A 20728-nucleotide genomic window follows, 5' to 3' on the forward strand; every position below is an offset into this window, starting at 1 on the left:
TGAAGAACATATTCCTGGTAACTCTGGTATCCAGAATCACAGTCCAGTGGGTTTAATGGTGGATATGGCAGTGCTGCGTTAGCAGTTGGATTTGATGATTTTAAAGGTCTTCTCCAATTTCAGTGGTTCTATGATTCTATGATAGATGAGATTGAATGCATATACCCTCTGTCTCTGAAACCTGCCCTGTGGCTTTCTATAACTCTACCTTCCAGTGAGTATCATTTTGGCAAATTTAAGGGCTGCTTGTCCAGAAAGAGATCCAGACAGCTCGTGAGACTATATTCCCAGTCATCTCTTTATATGTGTCCTTAGCTGCAACAAACTAAAGGAAAGCTGCATTTTCAACCTAGTGGTGATCCTTTTGAATTCAACATTACAATAACATCCCAGGTTATTAGCACAAAAATGTCAAGCTTCTTACAGCACTAAGTCTTAGGGCTATAAACATTTATACTAGCATGCTAAAGAGATTTGGGCATAAGGGGCCATACTGGCATCAGGGAGCAGCTGAAAATATGAGTAGGCTAACATTAGATTAAACAGAGGCAGGCAGTAATTTAATTGGCATTTATACGTTGAAAGAAGGAAAAAATAGTAAGTTAAAAAAAGAAATGCGGCTAGGAAGCTTTTGGAAATCAGGGAGGTAATTTGCTTTCCAAAATGATTCACAGCATCTCGTGTTAGCTAATTAACAAAACAGCAGGTTTGTGAATTTAACTGCAGCGGGGTTAGGGCTCCTTGGGCTCGGTTCTCGTCCTTGTGTTCACTGGGGTCTGTTCAGCCCCCTCGGTGCTTTTGCTCTGCTCTTTGGCATCTGGGGGAGCCTGGCCTCTTTCAGAGGGCAGAGTTACAAGTGGCTGCACTCTGCGATAGGAGTCAGATGAGGGTGAAAGGGGCAGGTGGAGAGGCAGGAGATTATCCATTGGCTGGCATGACTCAGCCATCCATAAAATGATTTTCATTAATGTTTAACGTGTGTCAAAAATGTCAGCGTCCGTAAGGGAGGCAGATAAATTATTTAGCCCTTTGAGTGTCTTGCCTCCCCCCTCGCAGTGATGTATGTAAAATGCTTGCCCTGGTTTTGTTTGGCTGGGGGAGTTAAAGCATTGCTGTTACACCCGGAGCGTTTCCTGGCCAGCCCCCCGGAGGAGCTGCTGCCGCTGCCGCTTCGCAGTTCAGCGCCTGGTCAGCGAGCTCTGGGCACTCTGAAGTCAGCTGCAAGTGGGTTGTGCACAGGCCCTGTTGGTGGCTGGTGTTGGTTGTAGGTTGGTTTGCAGAGGAGTAGACCCTGGGAAATGGTAATAAGGACAGGAGAGTGGGGTGTGGCGGGTGGTCCTGCTCCCCAGGTAAGGGCTGTGAAGGGCGGCTCTTGGGGTAGCCCAGCATCACAGTGCAGCCCGTGAGCCTTTCCCTGTGCTCCCAACAGGCCTGCCCGATGTCAGCTGGAGTGCTTTCTGCTGCTCTTCTTGCTGCCTTCGTTTTGCTGGGCTTGTCCAGAGATGCATCACCCAGAGACGTGCAACTGCCCTGTTTGGATGAACTGTGTCCTGCTCAGGGGTGGGAGCAGCCTCTGTGATCCCGCCGGGGCTTTGTCTTCTCTCCCATGTACCCCTCTGCAGGGAAGGTTTCTACTTTTGCCTGCCCTGTGTCTAGATCTTAGGGCATGGATCTTGCTTTATCCCTGACCAGGGAATTCATGCACAGGAAGGGAAAACTCCCCTTTGAATTGCAGATTTAGGTTTTCTTTTATTCCTTTTTTTTTCTTTAAATCAGCTTCCCAGGATGACACAATAGCTGCAAGCTGAAATCATAAGCCCTGGCAGAAAGAAAGAGGGTCCAAAGGAGATGAGCAAAGGCAGAAATGTATCCGGTCAGAAGGGATTTGAGACGACGTGAGACAGGGGAAATGTAAGCCTAATTAATTGTGAGGTGCTGGTTTGTGAATGTTGAATGAACCACAGTCAAAAATGACTAATTTAAAACCCACTCTGACATTCATATTAGACACAACCGTCCTTCCTGGACAGGGATTTTTCTGAAGGCAGTGGGAACTTTGTCCATCTGGATGTGGCATGTTGAACTCAGTCAGAAAAATTAAAAAGAGAAAATGTAGAGTGTCTTTAAACATGGGGAAAGTGCAGTTGTCTTGTTTGTTTAGGAAGTTTTTTTTTTCTTTTTTAGGGCAGTCACAGGCTTTAGGACAAGGATCTCAATTGGCCTCTAATTAAAGTTGCTTTCTTAGTGTCTGGCATGAAATCCCCCTGAGAGGCAGATGTTTGCAAAGCACACTTGGGGCACTGGCATATGGTTCCTTTGTACGGCTGGCGTTTCAGCAAAGTGCCTCCTCAATGTTGTACATAATTAGATATTTTATTTTATTTTATTGTTCTGGAGAAGTTACTGGTGGCTGGGGACCTCCAGGATGTGAGTAGGAGGCTTTCTGGGACACGGGTGGGAAACCCTGAGCATGTCACAGGTGCTATGTGACAGGTGCTGGCAGATGCCCTTTTGCAGCTTTTTGGAAAAAGCCTGTTGATTAAACCAACACCAGTAAAAGGATATTATTCTAACCTACAGAATTTAATAGAGGATGGGACCTGGGGTACCCAGCCTCTACAGCTTCAGCCTGCATCCTTCATGCAGGAATCCATCAGCAGTTCTAAACTTTTTATGGGATTATAAAATTCCGAGGAATGTTTCCATAAGAAACCCAATTGTAATTGAGAGGGGAGTGAAATGAAAAGAAAATATTCATGCACACTAGACCTGGATAGAGACCATGGCTGTGTTTAAAATGTGACTTCAGATTACAAATGGCCCATAGCTGTTTATTAACACCATAAAAGACTGTTGCATCTGGGTGGTCACTGATGTGTAGAGCAATCTGTAGACGGCAAGAAACTTAACCACTAAAAGCTCAGGGTGCTGAATATACTTATTTCCCTCTAGGGCAGCACATCTATCCCTTGTACACTTAAGAAATAAAACACAGGATTTTGTGTCAGATGATCTAATTTTTCCAGTTCTCCTAATGTCTCCCATTCCTTCCCAGAAAGTCCTTTCTGTGATCACCAGAGCAAGTCTTTCCTACTGTCGATGCCTCATTTTTGCCTGTCTATAAAAGTGCACTGCAACAGTTCCCTGCCTCAGAGAACTCACAGAGGTTTTTTCAGACAAAATTAATTCATGTTTGAAAGGTGCTTTTGAGGTCTGTGAACCTGACTGTGCTTTACTAATGTGGGCAGTCATTATTTCCGTTCTGTAGAGAGGAAAACCAAGATCTGGCACAGTTAAAACAGCTTGTTCAGGATCATAAAGCAATTTAGGAGCAGAACCACAAATAGAGCTAAGTCTTTTGACTAGCAGTCAGATGTGCTATCCACAGGGCTACCTATAATGTCTAATTATTTTTCTGAGTGTAAGAACTGAAAGATCTCAGCCTGATTCCAAAGTCCTGATGAAAATGAAAAGGAAATGTGCAAAAGATTGACTCACAGCCATTGCATTCTCTTGGCATCTCTACTGGTGTATGTTTAAAATGAAATGAGTAAAATCCCCCATGGATGAAGTTGAAGCAGAACCTCCGCTGCCGATCGTGCATAAATTCAGCATCCTTATGATGCTTTGAATGGTTTTGTGCCACATGAAAAGGCAAAGCCTGGCTGTTGGCTTAGGTGGGATGCACAGGGTGGGATGTTTTGGGCTTCAGATGCTGAACACGGCTTATTAGAGGCCACACGTGCACACAGGCTAATGAATTTGCATGCTTGCTGCAAGCCGCTCTATCTTTCTTGAGGCCTTGCCTATTCTTTGGCTTGATTTCAAGCTGAGGCTACTGTTCAAACGTGTGGACATTCAAAGGCTGTGCTGGGAGGCTCGATGCTGCCAAGTACCTCGTGAAAGGAATAACAATCTCAGCAATTAGCAAGGTCCCCCAAACCCCAGCGCTGCCTCTCTGGGTGTTAGAGACAGGGGAGGGAAGGGGGCTGTGATGGCAGGGGCTGTCCCTGTGCGGGGATTCGTGCAGTGGGAACTCAGAGGGACAGACCTGTTGGTGTAGAGAGGGAGAAAAGCAGCCGGACCTCGGATGTACGCTGGCAAAACTTGGAAGGGAAGTAGCCTTTAGTGCTGGCATCCAATAGCTGTGACCAGAGGGGTATTTCAGCAAGCAGGAGTGGTGTATAAGTAATAGAAAAAACAGTATAAAGAAACACAGAGACAATAATATTAGTCTTGGACTGAGCCTAACTATTACATCTAAACCCAACATTCATCTTTTAGTTTTACAATAAATGCGGCAATGTAATTCATGTGACTTTTGTCTCAGCTGGGATAGAGTGTGGCATGTGGTGCAGCGGGATTAATCTTTTGTGCAGACTATCTGTTTGGTGTTCAATGTCCTTGCAACTTTTGAAGCTATGGCATGGGTCTGTGTGTCAGTCTGCACATTGGATCTGGTGGCTGGAGAAAGAGAACAGAGGAGCATGGAGGGGCACGGCCACCATCCTTGCCCCAGGGCTGTGGTGCTAATCCAACCGGCCTTTTACCCTGTCCCTGCCACACTCCAATCTGCAGTCCTAAATGCTTCCTGTGAGACCAGGTATTACCTTTTATTGGTTATTCTGGAGAAGTATATACTTCTGGGTTAGTTCAGTAATAGCTGGTAATAATATTTACAGCTTAATTTTGTGGGTTTTCCTCTCTGGTGCTGTCTTTAGATTCAGTTCAATTGAATCCTTCCTTCCTTCCTCTGTGAAATCAAAGCCTGCTCTTCTGCTGCCTGCAGTGGGGAAGGATGGCAGGAGAGCCTTACAGGCTCCTGGGGAGCTCAGGGCACCAAAAGGCTCTTTCTTTACATCAGGGATCAGGCTGTTGTCCACAGAGGAGCGATCAGCAGATGCAGAGTGTCCAGCCTCATTTATCTCTGCCAGATGGTGCTAAAATACTAGTGCGGAGCACATGTTGCTTCTATTCAACCAAATGCTTGTGCCATGCTGTGGCCTCTCTGCCTTTGAACCAATGAGCCTCAGCCAGCAAAATCCCAGTGGCAAAGGCCCCAGCAGGCCTTGGCTAAGCCCCTCAGCTTGGCTTGTGGAAAAGCAGAGAAATCAAAGTGGGAAGGCTCACAGCCCTGCAGGGACAGACAATAGCCTGCAGGAAGGGGAGGAAGGGGTTAAAGAGGGTTTAGCACACACAAAAAGTAAATATTTGAGGCATAAATGCAGAAGGAAAGAATAATGGAGAGAGAAGGGCAGGAGGAGGAAACCAGAAGTGTAAAGAGAAGAAAAAGGAGGATTATATTCTGCTGGGAAACAAAGGGATGTTTGTATGAGAAAAACATTGGGGAAATGAGGGTTCAGCTCTGCACAAACTTTCTGTCTGACACTGGACAAGTCAATCTCTCTGTGTCTCAGTTTGCAAAAGCTACAATGGGAATACTAAAGTCTCCTTTGTTCTGCCTCTCTCTGCTCACATCAGATGTCCCTTCTGTTTGTGTGTTGTAGAAAGCCAAGACGCTACAGTACTGCAAAGACAAATTCCACTGAGACTTTGAGGGGGGAGGGGGGGGGGTGAAATAAAAAGGTAGGAAGGCAATAGGCTGTGATAAGCCTGAGAGATAAAAGCCCCAAAAACTGGGGTGTGTAAGTGGGGGTATAGAAATACAAGAGAGACCTTTACTGGGGGAAGAAGAAATATGGACCAAATTAGTCCTACTGTTGCATCCTGGACTCCAATGGTGTTCCTCAAGGGATGGGTTTAGCTCAAGGAGTTCAGTTTTGTTTGGTTAAAGAAGCTTTATGCCAAAGTTTTTAAATAGTCAAAACTGTTCTGAGAACTATGAGAATGTGGGCTGCCTTTCCTGAAACATTGCATGGGACTTGGGATGAACAACTCTTGCTGAAGGCATGAGGAGCCAAGTGATTAAGCCCCATGCAGTGCTCTGACAGGAGGCCTTCTTCTTGCCTACGCATACTTTTTTAAGTATAGAAAATATTTCCATATTTCCAGCAGCTGATCTTTATTTGAAGCCAAGAGCTGCATTTTTCAGATTAGAACTGAAGCTTTTCTAGGAAAAGACACTCCGGAGCAGACCATTGCTCCATCTAGCCCAAGACGGAGTCTCCAACAGAGACCCTGCACTCTGCTTCAAGAAAGAAATGCTAAAGCTCACAGGACTCTCTCTGGGGATAATTTATTTTTCACTCCAAGAGTTAGAGCTTGGCTTTCACTTCAAAGTCTGTAGGCTTACATTCTTTCCAAAACTCTTGCTTATTTTATTAATCTTTACGGTTCTCTGGAGATGATTGTTGTTTGCTGATCTCCAACATATTCAGGAAGCCCCTTGAGCTGCTGACCTCCATGTCCTTCAGCAGCGAGCTCTCCAGGCCAACTGGGGCATTTGTGAAGGGGAAAAACAAATTTTCTCAGTTTCAGGATTGTTGCATTTACCATGGAAGCATGCCTTAAGCTTCTCAGCTCACCCATCTGGCTTCTCATTACAACATCTCATCTAAAACTGTGAGCTGCTTCTGCCACCCAGGGAATCCCTGCTAGGAGATGTTCTGTGCACGTGCGATGCTGCTCTGCTCTGAAATGTGACTCAGCCATGCTGAGGATCCGCTCTTAATTCTTCAGTGCTTCCAAGTTTACAAGAACACATTATACTGTCAGCTGCTCAGGCTGATGTGGTGTGCTTTCTTCTTGGGTCACTGGAGTAACAAAAGTTTGTGGCCAGTCATAGTGTCCCTGCTCGTGGATAGCACACACAAAGCCAGGATGTGATGAAGGAGTGAGGGGCTGCAGGGTGACAGGGTCACAGTATCATGCTCTCTGTGCCTCTCTTTTGGTAAAGAGGTGATTGCAGTGCTCTCGTGTCTTGGCAGACCGTGCAAGTAGAAAGCAAGAGGGGCTCTGTTTTTTAGTCCCTTGTTTATGAGGATGGTGGACCAGCAAACTGATGCATGGAAAATGGCAGGACGGCTCAGCCTGCCCTTTCTTCATCCCTCTGTCTGTCTCTGTCCGTCTGCTGCAGAAGGGCTATCTGAGAGGAGCAGCAGAGAGGCGTAGGGAAGGCTACAAAGCACAGCCGTTGTGTGCACGGGGCTCTGCAGCAAAGTGAGATGGTGCTCTGCAGACATGGCCTTGGATCCAGCACGCAAACAAACAAAACAAATGTATTAGAAACAGCTGGGGAAGAGGATGAAAATGAGCATCATTAGGGAAATGCTTATAATAACTTACAAACTGGGGAATGCATCATTGCTATGCTGGCCCCTCCTGGAGACAGATTGGCTGTTGCTTTTGGAGTCTTTATTAGAGCCATTGCTTTTCCCGTTTCTGCATACCTTGCCCCAGCTCTGCTGGAAACCTGACGGCATGCTCTGAGATGTAGCCTCCAATGCAAGGATTTTGTCAGGAACTGGAGCAACCTCTGGAAGCACTGGCCATGGCTGCATCTGGGGGTCATGAGCTGCAACTTGGTTAAGTACCATACATTGCTTTAGGCATGGATTTTCCTTCCAGACTTTCCTTCTTCATCCCAAGGGAAGTTTTTCAACTCTTGGGACTTTTTGTTTATTCCCTGGTTGTAGGACAGGCTCGTAGTTTTTCAATTCATTCATCATTTACTTTGGAGTGTGTCTGACCTGTCTTGGGTGATATTGAGAATGGGGAAAGTACCTGCTGCAGCACTGTCCCCACTCAAATCTTTCCTTGTCTTTGCTGTGCAGAGTCAGGACATCAGGGCTGTTACCAGAGAGCCCCTTGCCTGCAGCCTGCCCTGCTACAGCTCAAGAGGTGACCATCTTTTAAAGTCATACATTTTTCTCCTGGTCTCCATGCATATACCCTCTGTGAAACGCAGTCCTTCCTTGCAAGAGAATGTCTGAAACTGGCCTTCAGCCCTCAGTATAGTGGGTTCTTTCTAAGAAGTCCTTATGGTGTGCTTTACAGACACCCACTGGCTTTTTTTAGCAGTGTTCACAGAGTTCAGTTGTATACTGTCTGCTGCACAGTTGGGTGCCTAAGAATTGACTTTGCCATTTCCCTGACAAATTTAACAAATACTGGGCAAAACTCAACTTGCACTGACACTGCAGATCTTGTAGCTGGATAAATTTGGCCCAGTACTCACTTGAGTGTCTTCAAACCCTCCTGATGTGTCTCGTACGTTGGCTGTTCCCATTTGCTTCATGGTTGGATGAGATGCTTATATACAAAGCTTCTTAAATTCCAAATGGTGCCTGTAGCTGAGCACTTCCTACCTCTGATGTGAGAACTAGCCACAGCCTGGGATCTGAGAGGTTATTCTTGTTAAGAGGATAAGTTAATAGCAAAGTCTCATATATTTAACACAGAGTGCACAGAGTCCTGCCTACTTGAACACAGAAAGGGTTCAGCAATCAGGACTCATTTCCCTGGTCCCAAAACACTTTACTGACACAACACACTCTTTAGACATCCCCTGGGACTGTCCTGCAGTGCCTGTTCAAATTGCAGTTACATTGGTCTTGGCCTTGCACTGAATTACCTCACTCGTTTGAGTGCTAGTTTTCACTAGCCTAAGGCTTAGCTGGTGAGCTTACACATCTCCTGGAGCTGAGTGTCACAGAGGTGACACCTGAGAGCAAGTGGGGACACGGAGAGGTAGCTGTAGCCTTTGGTCACCAGGGAGGGACATATTTACATGGACAAGACAGCCTTGTTGCATAATCTGCCGATGACTGGCAAAAACCAGTAACTCAACCATAATAATACTAACGTCGTAGGTCGGCTGCAGGTGAAAATGGATGTCTCAGTCTTCATCCTGTCTGTTCCAAACGTCTGCATGGATTGAACCACTTCGCCTTTGCAGGCTGCATGTTGGGAGCAATAGATGACAATGTAAAGGGGGTGCTTTTATCCCCAGTCCCAGTTTCAGACCCAAATGGTCAGGTACCATCTGCGGTGTTCAGCAAGGAGGGTGTGATGGCTGCAGCAATGTTGCCCTGTTTCTAGGAAGCTGCTTAGTGAGAAGACTTTCTTACCTTAGCACCATCTCAGAAGAATGGTGGTTACTTCCTGCCTGTGAAAGGCACAAAGTGAAAATACAGGGTTTCAAATGTGTTGTATTCTTTGGTGAGCTGGAATAGATCTACGGCCATATGGAAGATCACTTGTCATGATGGTAATTATTCACTACCCAGTGATGGGTGAGTTATTTTTCAGGGGAACTACAATGGTATCTTTCAAAGCCACCTTTTGTGGGAATAGCAGTGTCTGGCTTGCTCTGGGGTGATCCGTTACTGCTGGTCTTACGCAGAGCAGAGAGATGCTGCTGGAGCCTGAAACTGTGGGCAGTTCTGTCCTAAGAGAGTAAAAGTCTGTGATTTCTTGGGTGAATGTTTAGGATACATGAAGTAATTTGGCACTTCGGGGAAGGCAAATGGCCTGTGCAGATATGCTTAATCAAAGAGCATGAATTACCTGAGAATGTTCTGGGGCTTCAAACCACTCCTTACCAGGAAAGACTTTGGCTGCCTTCCTCCGAGTGTGATCCCACCCGGAGCCTTTGCATCCCAGCTATGCTGTGCACAGCAGAAAGGAGCAAAGGGGAAAAGCCCTATTTAAGCCAGCCCCTGTGCAAATCTTTCTCAAAGGCTGATGCTAAATGGGTGTGTATATGCTGTAATGTTCCCTGCAATTTTGCCTGGGCTATGTTCAGAAGAGTGAAGGGAGAAGCCTTCTGACTCGCTCTGCAAGATGGGCATCTCCCGGACTTGATAGTATGAAAAAGGCAGCAGGGTACTTGGTTGGAAATTTGTTAACCTTTCAAAACTTCTGAAGGATAGAAGAATAAGCTGATTCTCTGTATTTAATTTTTTTATGAACATATCCCTATTGATGTTAATGTTGTTTGTTTATCAGTCATTTGGGTCACTTTGTTGGTGCTTTTATGTAATTTATATCCTTTCTCCAGTCTGAGTTTGAGGAATATGGCATGTCCATGAAGCTGGGAGGAAGAACATGCTCTCTTCTAATGTGACTTTCCTGGTTTTGTGTTTTGCAGGTTCTTTTCGAAATGATGGTTTAAAAGCTGCTGATGTCCTTCCGATACTGAAAGAGAAAGTGGCCTTTGTGTCAGGTGAGCACACCTTTCCTTGATCCCTCCAGCCCATCATGAGCACTGTCTGCCACATCCTGGTCCTTGTGGTGCTGCAGAGCCTCAAGGGACCGGTTTTGTGTTTGAACTTGGTAGTACTTAAATTAGTTCTTCTGCTAAGAAAAGAGCTGTATTTGGACCAGGACTATCCAGTAATACTCAGAGCACTGGAAACTGGTCCATGTTCATTTGCTTCATATTCTGAGACACAGGTAAATGAGCAGCACAGGCAGGATGAAAGGCAGCTCTTAGCTCCAGCCCAGATGTGGGCTGTCTCAGCATGCAAGACACTTCAGGGACCCTGCATTTGGTTCAAGGTCAGTGAACAGCATTCAATCTCTGTATATGGGAAGCACTCAGGCCTATAAATCACTGGTGTTCCATTTGCAGTCCCAATCAGCTTGCAGTTAAAAGTACCATTGATGCTGCATTTGCATAATAACTCACATGCTCAAACTTCTCCTGCCATTCTGTACAAAGATTTACAGCCTTCATTCAGGAGACAGATCTCAAGGATCTGGGGGTGGATGAGGACTAGACAATATGGAAGAGGCTTTGAGAATAGCTTGGATGATATTGCTTCTGGTGTGAATTACAACTTGTCAGTGAGAGGGGGAAGAGAAAGTCTGAAGCAATCATAATCTTGCATGAAGTCACTCAAATTGGCAGCATAAACCCAGGGTATTTCCAGTGGCAGCGTTTCTGATGATTACAAACCATTCAGGCTGCTTGCAAAGAGAAAACCTTCATCAAGAATAGCCAGCTCCTCTTGTTTGCAGTATTTGCTTTTTTGTTTCCTTCATCTCCACAGTAATGCTGACTGCAGAAGGGAGGAGGTTGCAGCAAGGCTGTTAGGTGCCCAGACTCTTCCTCCCTGGCTCTCTCCACAGGAATTGGGTCCCCAGTCCCATAAGGATGGGGTTCCTCACTGTGCTGAGCCACGGAGGTGTCATCCAGACAAGAAAAGATTTTCTGTCGACTGATAGCTGGTGTGAGATGTCTTCCCATATTTTAACAGTTAAATGGCTCATGGGCCACAAGTCCAGCTGTGACTTGGGGAAACAATATGAGGATATATAAATGCTGACTAAACTTTTTAGTCAATGACATGAAAATCCAGGAGTTTGAGGGAAGCTTCTGAAACACCAAAAGCCTTTAGTGAAAACCCAAGACTATCCCAACAGTACTCACATGCAGGAGCACTTTATCTTGCACTGAAGTCTCATTCTGAATGTCCTGAAATGTTTTACGTGGTTGGCTTTCACTGCTCCAAAGAGGGGAGCATAGTCATAAAAACACAGCGTACCTGCACACTTGTTTGAGACACAAAAGCTGAACCTGGTGCTCTGGGGAAGCGAATGGGAGGAATTTATGCAGGGACTGTACTGCAATTTAGTTCTTGGCCGCTGCTGTTGCTTTGCATGGAAATGATTGCAGGATCATTCGGTAATTCACGGAATATTTATTAATGACAACCTGTCTGGATTGTTTATGTAGCCCCTTCCACTGATGGTGCCTGTGCTCAGCTCTGAGCCAGAGGGTCTCACATCAAATCATCAGCTCGTTAGACACTGTCCTGTGCCAAGCCTGCCTTGCGGAGGGGGGTGTTAAATAAGCAGCGCCAACACAATCCCCCGGGCTTTCACACCATGATCCGCCACAGGCAGGGTACAGCTTGCTCCATATAGACTCACCAGCCTCCAGACTTGGATCTGCTCAAAATGTGCCGTTCCTGACACAGCTAGAGGTCCTAGGATTTACACCTCCTCTTCATGGTCTCCAAATGCAATGACTATGGGCAGCAGTTCCCTTTTCAGGCAGAACACTTTGAGCTCCTGGTGTTCACTGCAATAGGCCCAGAATCCCCTTCCAGCCCAGAGTGTAAGTACTGCCCAGTGTTCTCCTGGACTGTTGTAATAAAGCAGATTAAGAAAATTATTTTAGCTTTTCAGCTGATGGCTAAGTTCTTTTTAATTAAAATGGAATAATTTCCTAGAGTATGATTTGAGGACAGAAGAGAAAATGTTTGACAAAAAAGAAAAATCAAATACTTGGATATTCCAAGATCAACAACAAAAAAAAGTTCTGTAGTTAGCACAGACTCTGAGAGCACATTGTGTTTTAATCAGGCTTCCTTGAGGAACAGGAGAGTTTTATTGAATCTTCTTCGGAGTTTAATACTGCAGTTAATTTTAACGATAACAGTACAGTAAAGTTGTCAAGGGGGTTCTCCTTACACCAGCAGAATTTATCAGCACACACAAAAACTCTCAGCTGAACATGTCAGTTACAGAGTTTATTGCTTTTCTCGTCAGCTAGGGCTCACCAGCTTGTTTGTGATTCAACAGGAAAATTACAGGGAACACACAAGACCCTTCAGAAGGGGCTACACTTTGCTTTGTGTTGCAGTGTGGTGGATGCTCCACACCTGGACCCTGCAGAGCGAAAGGGCAGAACAGGCAGGCAAGGCAGAGCGCTCCAGAGCAGGCACAACAGGACCTGCCTGCACAGCCGTGTCATCTCAGAGGAGCACTCAGGCTTTCACAAGTGCACTTAATTTCAGAGTTGACATACAGCTCTAACTGTCTGGGCATGGATTCATCCAGCCTAAGTGCTGTCTGGGGCTCTGTGCCTGGCACTTCCCCTCGGCTGACTGAGCCGGCAGTGAGCAGCATCTGCATCTGCATCCCTGCACCGCAGGAAAGTTGAGCGGTGGTGGATAATATCAGGATTTTTTCCTGGACCTGGTCCTTGGTTTCTTACAGTGATCTCATCTATGATCTAGACTGAACCTGAACAAAGTTCACATGTGTGTCTGAAGAGTACCTGAAAATCCCATTCCATGACTCCTATGCTGAGCGATGGGCTCAGCAGTTGTGGACGAGGCACATCCCAGCTATCGCTGATTGCTTCCATCGCTGACCTCCTGGAAGCAGATTAAGCAGGGGGCTGGCGGGGGGGAAGCTTTGGCCACCTGCATGTTGTCTAAATCTAATAAAATCTTGGCGTTGCCTGGGTGGTTCAGGGTCTTGCTTCCAGCAATGGAATGCCTTTGAGAGCCATTGGGGAGTGAGTAACAAGGCAGAGACTGATTTTGGGATTCTGAGAGGGAGATGAACACTGAGGAGTAGAAATAAAACAGGTTGTAGATTATTTTAGGTGTTTTTTTTAGTGAGAGGTGGTGAAATATTTTGGAGACTGGGCTTATAATCTTTCTTGGGAAAGCTGCTTTAGAAGAGTGGTGTAAATTTGGGCATTGTTCAGCTGCTTGATTATATTTATGGTAGATTTTCTATTGATCAGCACAGTACAGAACAAAGTGTATGAACTTTTGGGAAAGGGAATTTTTTACCATGTTCCCTTCCCATGCATGGAAATTTTCATGCACTTAGGCTATAAAAAGCTTGTTAGTTGACTGATGTCATGGGTGTCGCTGAAAGCATTTCCCCACATTCCACCCAGTAGAGTTTCTCAGGATCCTTCCCGGTATTTCCGCTCCCTGGAGGGCTCAGAAGAGCGGTGGTGCGTGGGCTCCTGCTGTCACCCAGGTACTGTCTGCTCATCTGCCGAGGCAGGAGTACAAAGGAGGAGGCTGGCCAGGTTTCTGAGAGCGTGGTTGAGCGCAGAGGAATCAGCAGCAGAAGGGTGTAATAAGCTGGTGAGCTGCTGCAGCTGTGACAAGCAGAGCTCCCAGCGTGTCTGCAAAGCAAGAGGTTTTTCTGTGTGCTTTGGGCACCAAAAGGGCACAGAGCAGGGAGAAGGGGATGCAGTAACAGCTCAGCCATCTCCATCCTTTGGTAGCCCACTGTCCCCAACCCCACATCTCGGGAGCAGCTTCATGATCTGGGTCACAGCCACATCTGAACCTGGCTGAGAGCCTTAAGGAAAAGCAGAGATTTCCTGAAAGGTCTGTCAGAGAAGGAATTTCAATGGAAATAGTTCTAAAGAAAGGAAAGCTTTACAATTAGGTTCCACCAAATTTAGGTCAGCAGGATGAACGAAGGAGGAAAGCTGAGAGAAGAAGACACTGACCTTCCCAAAAACTTGCCCAAGGACACCTCAAGTCACTTAGTGCCAGAGATACCACACGTGGAGGTGCATGTGTTTCTTTTTCTGCAGTAGATGCATTTCACTCTTCAAAGGAAGGGTTGGAATGAGACCCCCAGTGCCTCTGGGCACTAAAAGAGTTCACATCCTGGTTTCAGGAGGTCATAAATGCTGGTTTGTGGACACTGAATTTTGTATTGAGTTGGGAATAAAATCAACCAAATTATCTAATTTTTGAGTGATGTAAACATTTTGTATTTACACAAAAAGTTTCTATCTAAATTAAAAGTTTCCATTCTCCTTTTCCTCTGGAATGGAAATTTCAAATGAAACATCAACAATTCTTTTATATTTTGTTATTAAAAAAAATCTTCCTTTTTATACCATTCCATGGTGTAGTTTGAAATCAATGGAAACCTGCTATTAGAAAAACATGGCATTCCTTGACTATTTCTCCATGCTTCTCTGCTTGTCTCAAATGAGGAAGAGAAAGGGTGTGTTATCTGGGTGAATCTGGCCTCTCTTTGTTTCTGTACAGCTTCTAGCAGTGTGCCCTGTGGTGTGAGCTTGGAGAGTCTGTCTGTACAGACATGCTGTGGCTTTTTGGCCAGTACACATTTAAAATTAAAGAAGTACCCCAAAATATTTGCATAAAGCAGTGAAAATTAATTACAAGACACATCAGGTTGTCTCTTCAAATCCATGCAGTGGCTTTGGGTAACTGCAGAACAAATCTGCTTGGTAGGAAAAGGGTTCATTCAGTGCCTGCTCTGGGCATCCCATCTACAGCCTCTGTCTTGCTCTGCCAGGAGATCTTCTGGTGAGAACAAGCAGCCATTTTTTGGATTCATTAACCCAAAATATAATGTTGTAAGAGTTTGCCACTAGGATTTGATTTAGGGAATTGACTTTGAGACATGAATGCTGCAAAGAACTGGACTCTGTAGGATCAGGCCCTGGTGATTGCACTGCAGCTATATTAATTGGCTTGTGGGAGCTTAAATTTCCATCACTTGCACTGGAATCGCCTGACTGGACCCAACTGAACTGGAGGGTGGTCACACAGCTAATCCTTTGTATGACCCTTGCAACAAATAGGTCTGTCTTGAAGCTGTGGTAGTTTTAGTACAGAAGTCTGCTCACAGAAAGTCCAGTAGCAAGCGAACTCTCACAGAGCTCGGCTGTGACAGGGAAAGGAATGTTACTGTAAGACTCTGGATACCGATTCCTTGATACTTTCCTTTCCTAGGAAGTCTGTCAATTAGATTTAGAAATCCAGAGTGTATTGTTTATCACTGTATTGAAGTGCCTGACATCAGCTGAGCTCCGTCTGTCTCCTGGTTCTCTTCATTGTAATTCATTTTTTTCACCATATTTTGGACTGAAATACCTGATGAGGATTATTTGAGCTCCTCTGGAAACTCACTTATGGTCTCAGCAGAGTCTACAGCATCAAGATTGATCAGCCTATGATGTGCAGGGTCAGATGAAGCAGCACATTCACTTGAACTGCAGTAGACATCTGAACAGGGGCCAGAGACACCGTGTGCTGCTCCCGTTTCCGTTGCTGATGTGCTGCAGGATGTTAGACAAGGTTCTTGGGAACCTTTACATGTGTGGACATTTGCCTCTGTCTCCTGTTAATCCTTGTGAATTTGTGTTTATGAAGAGAGTGCAAAAGGAAGCAGAGGGTTTGAAACCCTTAAAAGTGGATTGCTGCAAGCAGGTAAGGGTTGGGGTGGAAGGGCTGGTAGAACTGGAGAGATGCAGCTCGAGAACAGAGCTTGATAAAATCATTATCTGCTGTATACAAGAAGTCTGCATCAACGGAAATTGATAATTTCCTGTCCTCAACAGGACTACACGTAGCTGGAATTTCAGTTTATTGTGTATTAACAGGGGTGAATGTACCTCGGGACTTGAGGTTGGTAAAGCCTGTGCACGGAGTTCATATCATTAACGCTTTGGGATGGCCAATTTCTTGGCTTACCTGTGGGCAGCTGGGGCCACTGTAGGCAGAAACATTTGAGCCCACCACTAAGAGCTGTTCAGGCAGCCGCCAGAACAGGGCTCTTGTCACTCTTTCCTCCTGGTTGCAGGCTTGACTGAAAAAGTGGTCTTCAGAAGGCCACTAACTGCTGCCTGCCTGCATGCAGGTTAATGTGGGATGCATCACAATGCTTTGTGCCATCACGGCGATGTCCCCTGCATGATTTGTGGAGGAAAAATTATGTGATCCTACTTCTGGGAATAAACCCTGAATTTAGCCATGGGTTCTTATAGGATAGAAGAAAGGGAGATGGGAAGAACTGGCAAGGAAGCTACTGACAGGATAGGCCATCAACAAAGGATTTTGTAGGAGAAATGCAAGGCATACATGGCTAAATATTTGTTCTCAGTGTACTATGTGCCCTGAAGAACATGTGTTTTTCTAACTCTTTTTTTCCAGAGCACTAATAACCAGACCATCTGTTTGCCTCTCTAAATCAGAGCAAAGCTCATGAAAACCCAACTTGAAAAACAGTAAGAAATTATCAGCTGTTTGTTTTAGCATTTAATAACTGTAATTAGCAAACCTAATGACATGTTTGATTATTTCATCACAGTTCTGTGAGTCCAGGGGGAGGCAGGAGATGGGACTTATTGATTAGAGCAATTGAGACTCCTGGCTTCCTTCTAATTTTTATTGTTTTTGAAAACAATGTGCTGAGTAGCTCTCTGAAGACTGTGCATGTACAATTGGTGTGGAGATCATGGCTGACTTGGGGCAAGATTTGCCTCCCTGAGTGGATTACTGACAAGCAGAGACAGAGGCTCAAGCACTGCGAAGCTCCAACACAGTGGATCAAGTCAGAAAACCTCGTTTCTCCTCCTGGTTCTTCAAGTGACTCACTCTGGCATCTGGGCTGAACTCCTTCCCCTCTCAGTACTTTACTGTTCCCTTCAGCAAAAAGATGATAATAAAGAAAAGGAGTGGTATATAGACAGTGGTGTAGACTCCCCGCACAGCCAATGCCAGAAGATTTTCTTCTCTTTTATTGTGTGTTGCTACTTCCCAGCAGGCTCCTTTAGAGGAGATGAGCATCCTTATGTAGGCCTGTTCTATGGTGGTGATACCCCCTTCAGTCTGCCTAGAAAAGCTGAGATTTTGGGTTACAAAATGTGACAAAAACACTGCATATTATCAGTATTTAAGAAAGTAAACCACAGTTACTGAACTCTGCAAGTCTGATGGTGAATTAAACATATTGTTCTAGAAGAAATCTGATGTTTCTTTATACAGGCTTGTGGTAAAATTATAAATTATGAAGGAATTCATAAAAAGTAGGGATTTCTCAGAAATTGGGATTGCATGGAGTTGAAGGAAGCAATTGAAGGATTCTAATATGTACAATGAACTTGTAATAATTTCACTCTATTGCTCAAAGCCTAGAGCTGCACTTTTATCACAAATTGAAAACATTTGTTTCTAAACTTAACGTATCTTGATATTTTACCCAAGTCTCCTTGTTTTTGTGTGCTGTAAGACTAGAAGGATTCAGCCCAGGCACTTATTTATTCTTCCATCATCCAGAAACGTCCAACTGGGTCATCATGTAACCTTCCTCCTCCAATGAGAATTAACCCATTTTCTCTGCTCTGTCCTGGTAACTTCTGACCCTGTGACTGAGCCTTATTTATCCTGCTCTCCTGAGGACAATTTAGATGAACTGTTGAGGGACAGTTTTTATCCTGAAGCAAAGACAGGACAGGAATGTTCTGGATCCTATTTTCTTTTCTGTAGCTGAAATCCTTGTGTTGCTGTTACTAAAAGGGTCAAGAATTTTCTGACTTGATGTTTTCAGCCTACCAGAATTTACACAGGTTTCTATTTATTTATTTTGTAGAGCTCACTTTGGTGGAGTGGTAGATGTCAAAGAGGTCCCTGACCAGAAACACCATTTTTGGTTTACGAAGCCAAGGGGAATGGGCAGCATCAGAGTGATTCGTGCTGCTGGGCTGTGGGAAGCTCGTGGTCCTTTCCAGGTGTTTCATATCCTGGGAGAGGATTTTAAACGTGGGTTTTGATGTCTTCTGATCTCAAATCTTAGTGCTTTTCCACGTTGTACAAATATTTAATAATTGTGAATGAAGGAGAGGGAGTCTGAATGAGTAGTGGGTAGCACGTTCTTCTGGGATGCAATTCAAGTTAAGGTCTCTGCTTCAGCAAGTATCTGGAAACTTTTGAAAGCCTTGGTTACATCGAGATATGATGGGAAATTTTTCAAAACCTTGAAAAGCGTCTTGAGTTGAAAAAATATTTCCCTCCAGCTTTAGTTACTTGTTTTGGTTTCCCATTCTATAGTCTGCCTTGCTTTTCTGTTGGATACATATCATGCATGATATAATGGTTTGGCATTGATGTGGTGTGTGAAATAATCTCAACAAAGGGCGAATGTACTTAAAATGAGGAGGCGTTTTTTCATAAAAGAGTCTGAACATTTAGATGAGTTTATTTCCTTGTAAATGGAATCCTTTTTTACATTATGCCCCTATTTTCATCCTATGTGGCAGGGGCTTGGATCTGCCAAGGTGGCTCTGAATTCTGATAGACCTTCCTCACCTTCATGGTGTAAAGCCAAAGGCAAAAAGAAAACACAGAGATTTGGGTGGAGATTAGGCAGGACAGTTTTTGTACTCCATATGTACCCCTGTCTGCATGAGGGCTCAAAATAAAGGTGACATCTGTTGTTTGCCTCTCCATTTGTATCCCTGGACAGATCAGACACAGCCTGGTTCCAATGGAGACTTGCACAATATAGCCCTTCAGGTGTATTGCATCCACGGAAAGCCATGGGTACCAGTGGCATCTCTATTTCTATAGATGAAGTTTGTGTGAGAGACTCTGTCTTGTATAGGCAGCAGTGCTGTAGAAGACTCTTTAGACTGATCTTAGCAATTAAAATTATCTGTATTTTAAGAAAACTTATATATAGTAACAAGAATGTGCCAGTAGCACAGACCGCAGGTGTCCCAAGTTCTTAATGAGAGAGCGCAGTGTGGATCAGTGCCGGAGATGTTCATGTCCTTGTGTAGCTTTTTCTTCCTGTTGGCCAAGTAAGTTAGCTCAGAAAGCACGTGGGTTTCCTTTCTCAGAAGTGATATTTCTGTTAAAGGGATTATACTTTCCATTGAGAAGTGCAAACTCGTGCATTTTTACAGCTTGTTTGCGAGGTCCTTGCAGTTCCACACTAGCTTTTTGAGCTGTGGTTAGGCTGTAACTTTTTCCTAGATAACAGTGCAAACATGTGTCTGACAACACACAATTCCTGGAAGAAATCCTGAGATAATATGTGAAAAAAGCATTAAATCAGGTACTAGGTTTTACTTTCAGTCTTCTTAAACTTTATTTACAGGACAGAATAAAATAAGGTGCTGTAGAATAGATTGTATTTGCCCCTGTATTGTATAGTTCAGGGTAGAGTAATTCCTTTATAGCTAATCCTTTAGATAATTGTTGTAAAAGATAAAGAGCCAGACACTGACAGTTTAAAGAAGTGCTTTTTAAGACAGGAAAGCTACAGGAAACTGCTGCCCCCCCCAACAAATATTCTGATTGCCAACAACATATTATAAATGGAAAGCTTAGAAGAAATGAACTTCTAGTCAAAATGTTGATTCTCATGAAGTATCTGATAGATTAGAACATTGTGCTGCATGAACATTACTGGATACATCACTTCAAACTGGCAGGACGTGGTAAACCGTCTTGGAGTGAATGCTGCAACACACTGAGAAACAGTGAAAAATGTTTTCACTTTCTTGGTGTTGACCAGTTTAAAACTATCCCCACAGTAGGATTTCATTAGCATCACCTGCTTGGAGTAGTTGATATATTAGATTTGATGGGATTAGGTGAAAGAAGAAGTGCTAGTAGCAATTTTCCTTGTGTGGGCTTTTTGTCTTTTTTTCCTTATATCCCCCATTTGGAGCTCCAGCAAATGCAAGCTTGTCTTCCTCAATTAGGCAAGTCTGAAAGCTACAACGGGTGTGCAGACTCTTAAATGTGCTGTAATTTGTATTTATCAATTCAGTGCACGTAGTTTTTTTGACGTGTGCTTCCTGCCTGATTTTCTAACAATCCTTTATTTTCCACAGGTGGCCGTGATAAACGAGGTGGTCCTGTCCTGACCTTCCCAGCCCGCAGCAATCATGACAGAATAAGGCAGGAAGACCTTCGTAAACTTGTGACTTATTTGGCCAGCGTGCCAAGGTAAAGCTAGAAAGAAAACACTTCAAAGCCTCGGGTGGATGGGTGGGTGGGGAACTTGTTCTTGGCAGTTGCTGATTTCCAAGTATTAACATTTAGTACCTTGAGTTCTTGGGGTGGAGGAACAAAAGTGTTCCCTTCCTCCTCCTGTGTGCTCTCCGGTGGTTTTTATGGCACACATGGCAACGCAGGAGCCCCAGAGCGCAGGCAGCGGGAGCAGACCTGGGCTTCAGTCTCCTCACAGCCTCGAGGAGCAGCTCTCATTCTCCATTTCTGTGCAACTGTTC

At 44.6% G+C, this 20728-nt stretch overlaps 1 protein-coding gene across 5 annotated transcripts in view; it reads left to right on the top strand.

Annotated features, from left to right (window-relative positions):
* Window positions 1–20728, top strand: part of KALRN (kalirin RhoGEF kinase) — a 473232-nt gene that overhangs the window by 147019 nt on the left and 305485 nt on the right. For all 5 annotated transcript variants that reach the window (XM_066190284.1, XM_066190280.1, XM_066190281.1 and 2 more), the window contains exons 2-3: window positions 10052–10126; window positions 20330–20444. In XM_066190284.1, the coding sequence (XP_066046381.1) occupies window positions 10052–10126; window positions 20330–20444 (190 nt within the window). The remainder of the gene's footprint in view (window positions 1–10051; window positions 10127–20329; window positions 20445–20728) is intronic.

This window comes from Chamaea fasciata, unplaced genomic scaffold (assembly GCF_029207755.1).
Source record: "Chamaea fasciata isolate MVZ Bird 193981 ecotype frontalis unplaced genomic scaffold, bChaFas1.0.hap1 SCAF_8, whole genome shotgun sequence".
In the NCBI taxonomy this organism is placed as follows: Eukaryota; Metazoa; Chordata; class Aves; order Passeriformes; family Sylviidae; genus Chamaea; species Chamaea fasciata.